The sequence below is a fragment of the Buceros rhinoceros genome, unplaced genomic scaffold, assembly GCF_000710305.1.
Source record: "Buceros rhinoceros silvestris isolate BGI_N320 unplaced genomic scaffold, ASM71030v1 scaffold2377, whole genome shotgun sequence".
Taxonomy (NCBI): domain Eukaryota; kingdom Metazoa; phylum Chordata; class Aves; order Bucerotiformes; family Bucerotidae; genus Buceros; species Buceros rhinoceros.
The window spans coordinates 76,019-79,583 of NW_010420282.1; the positions used below are offsets into that span (position 1 = coordinate 76,019).

Here is a 3,565-nt window from a genome sequence, read left to right on the forward strand (position 1 = left end):
GGAGCTGTGTCACACTCCTTTCCTTAGGATGCAGCTGTTGGGGGTGTCGAGATGGGCACCAGGTAGTGCAGGCACGGGACTTACTTGGCAGAGCCTGCTGGCACGCTGCAGTCACACGCCAGCCCTCCCAAACCCACCACCTGAGAAACCCATAGCGAGGTCCAGGAAGACCAATGCTTTTATTCATGCTGCTGTTTTCGTGTGATGTTGGTTTAATGATTGAGATTTGGGCAGTGAAAGAAATGGGGTGCTGGTCTTGATGCTTTTGTTTTGTTCCTTTCCTGCAGAATTCGATCCGGCACAACTTGTCACTCCACAGCCGATTTGTCAGGGTGCAGAATGAAGGCACCGGGAAAAGCTCTTGGTGGATGATCAATCCAGATGGTGGGAAAGGCGGCAAGGCGCCCCGGAGACGTGCTGTGTCTATGGACAACAGCAACAAGTACACGAAGAGCAGAGGGCGGGCAGCTAAGAAAAAGGCAGCCCTGCAGACTGCCCCGGAGACGAGCGAGGACAGCCCTTCTCAGCTCTCCAAGTGGCCAGGGAGTCCCACCTCCCGCAGCAGCGACGAGCTGGACGCGTGGACAGATTTCCGCTCCCGCACAAATTCAAATGCCAGTACTATCAGTGGCCGCTTGTCGCCAATTTTGGCAAGCACCGAACTAGATGATGTTCAAGATGACGATGCTCCGCTTTCTCCCATGCTGTACAGTAGTCCATCGAGCTTGTCCCCATCGGTAAACAAACCATGTACTGTGGAGTTGCCTAGGTTGACCGATATGGCTGGGACAATGAATTTGAATGACGGACTGACGGATAACCTCATGGATGATCTCTTGGACAATATAACACTCCCTCCCTCCCAGCAGTCACCCACAGGAGGCATAATGCAGAGAAGCTCCAGTTTTCCTTATGGTTCCAAAGGTTCAGGGCTGGGCTCCCCATCGAGTAGTTTCAACAACGCTGTGTTCGGGCCGTCGTCCCTGAATTCCCTCCGCCAGTCGCCCATGCAGACCATTCAGGAGAACAAGCAGGCCACCTTCTCTTCCATTTCTCATTACAACAACCAGACGCTGCAGGATCTCCTCGCCTCTGATGCACTTAGTCACAGCGATGTCATGATGACACAGTCTGACCCACTCATGTCACAGGCCAGCACAGCCGTGTCCGCCCAGAATTCCCGCAGGAATATAATGCTCCGCAATGACCCCATGATGTCATTTGCTGCTCCATCCAGCCAGGGTGGTCTGGTCAGTCAGAGCCTGCCCCATCACCAGCACCAGTCCCACAACTCCTCTCTTAGCGGCAGCCGTGCCTTGTCCAATTCCATCAGTAACATAGGCTTGAGTGACTCGAACAGCTTGGGATCCACCAAACATCAGCAGTCACCCGTCAATCAGTCTATGCAAACACTTTCTGACCCGCTCTCAGGCTCCTCTTTGTACTCCTCTAGTGTGAACCTCCCGGTCATGGGACACGAGAAATTCCCGAGTGACTTGGACCTGGATATTTTCAATGGGAGCCTGGAGTGTGACATGGAGTCCATTATCCGCAGTGAACTCATGGATGCAGATGGGCTGGATTTTAACTTTGATTCCCTCATCTCAGCTCAGAACGTTGTCAGTCTGAATGTGGGGAACTTCACTGGTGCTAAACAGGCTTCGTCACAGAGTTGGGTACCAGGCTGAAGGATCTTTGAGAACAGGGAAAATGGGCAAACAGGTCAGTGCCCCACAGATGTGGTAAAATAATTGGTTCCTTAGTTTTATTGGAGTTTGCACCAAACCCTTACTAGTTAGTGCACACTAATGATATTAATTTGGCTTGCGGTGGCTTGCTGTGTGTTGGTATGCAACAGGCACAACCAAGGAGCATTTGGAGGTGCGGAGGGAAACGAGGCTAAACTATAAAAGCTGTTCGGCTGCAACACTGTCAGCACACAGCTGATGCTTTGCGTCCTTCTTAATTTAGGCATGAGAAATGTTAATGACAAATCAGGCAAACCAAGGTGGAATATTTGTGGCTTTTAGGAATCACAGAGCTCCAGCTCCTCTTCTTTGAAGTCACAACAGATGGATTCTTCTCTGCAGCTCATGCCACGTGTAGCCACGCCGGGTTACGTGGGGATGGGCCCATGGGCTTTGCAGTCAGTGAAGCAGGGGAGGAGGAAGAGTGTCTTTGCAAGACCTCTGCACGTACTGAGCATCAGCTGTGCGGGACAAATCCGGGCTGACTTAGAGTGGTACTGCTGCTGTGGGGCAACAATGCTGGCGAATTTGTTTGTGTGTGTGTGTGTGGGGGGGTTTAAATCGTATTTCTTGGCAAAAAAGAAAATGTAGCAAGTGCAGGAATTATGTATTGAAATAGCAAAGGTGGGATCCTGGTCCTAGGAACATCCTGGGATTAATGATTTAAATACACAGAAATCGTTAGGGGTGGGTATATTTTTCTTCTGGGCTCCACCAAGAGAATATCTGTAGGTTTGGGTTCGGACATAGGTGCTTTTCAGATGTTAGCCCCTTCAGATTAATTTTTTTCCCCAATTGATGTGGTTTTTCCCCGTTGCTTCTTTTCCACAGCTGGGGGCGTTTGAACGTGTAAACATTGTTCCTGGTATCCTTTTGTGATTCTGTGGGCTCCTGCCCGTCCCCCAGCCTGCTCACACGTACACAGTCCCTGACTCACAGGGCACACAACGTGCCCTTTCTCCTTCCTTTGTTTATTACAGTAAGGGAGCAGATTTCAAAATATAGTAGCATAAAAGTGGGGTGTAGTAGGATAAAATTATTGAAAGTGTTCTGTTAACTTCAGAGTAGTGTATAGAGTATCCCAGTGGTGAGGTTAAACAAGACATTCGTTCAGTTTGCGGTTTAATTCCAACTTCCTTATTTTCTAGATGAAGGACGGAAAGGAGGAGTCAGTGTTTTTTGACTTGATGGTGCATAATTTGCCCCTTTCATCTTTAATGGAGTTTTCATTCTCTGTTTCACAGTTGGTTAGATGTTCAAGGGGAAGCTTTGTGGTAGGTGAGCGGCAGCGGTGAACCTCCTGAATGTCTTCCTGTGGTATGGAGTACCACAGGAGATGTGTGCTGTGATCTGCTGTCTGTGAGGAAGAGCAAGGAGTCGTCCCTTCAGTCGTTCTGCCAAGCTGCCTCGCTCTGCTGGAGCGGTTGGGTTGCACAGTCCTTTCTTTGTCCATGGGAGGGTTTCCTCTGGTTCTTTCACATCTCGCTCAAAGCAGGAGCGCTGCAGTGCGCCGGCCGCAGACGGGCTGGGGAGGTGGGCTGGAGAGGACACCATGTCCTGCTGACCCTGCCAAAGACGGCAGCTTGGCAAGGCCGGTGCCATAGCTGAATTCTGGTTTTCCTTCAGTTCCGGTGCTGGAGAATTTGAGAAGAGAAAGGGGAAAATAAAGAATTGTCTCATGAACCAGGAAGCAAAAATTTGCAGAAGGTCACGCTTGCTGACCAGCTCTCTCTTCCTCCAGGTGCAAGAGCTGTTTGGATTTAAAACCCCTTTTTGCATGAGGTTAAAAAAAAAAAAAAAAAGGCGGAAGAAACTTA

General features: G+C 49.8%; 1 protein-coding gene across 1 annotated transcript in view; it reads left to right on the plus strand.

The window, feature by feature from the left end:
- Positions 1-287: 287 nt before the first annotated feature.
- FOXO3 (forkhead box O3) overlaps positions 288-3,565 on the plus strand; it is a gene marked incomplete at its 5' end in the record, with an annotated part of 14,146 nt that continues 10,868 nt past the window's right edge. Inside the window, one exon of the mRNA XM_010139244.1 lies at positions 288-1,722. Coding sequence (XP_010137546.1) covers positions 288-1,688 — 1,401 coding nt within the window. The remainder of the gene's footprint in view (positions 1,723-3,565) is intronic.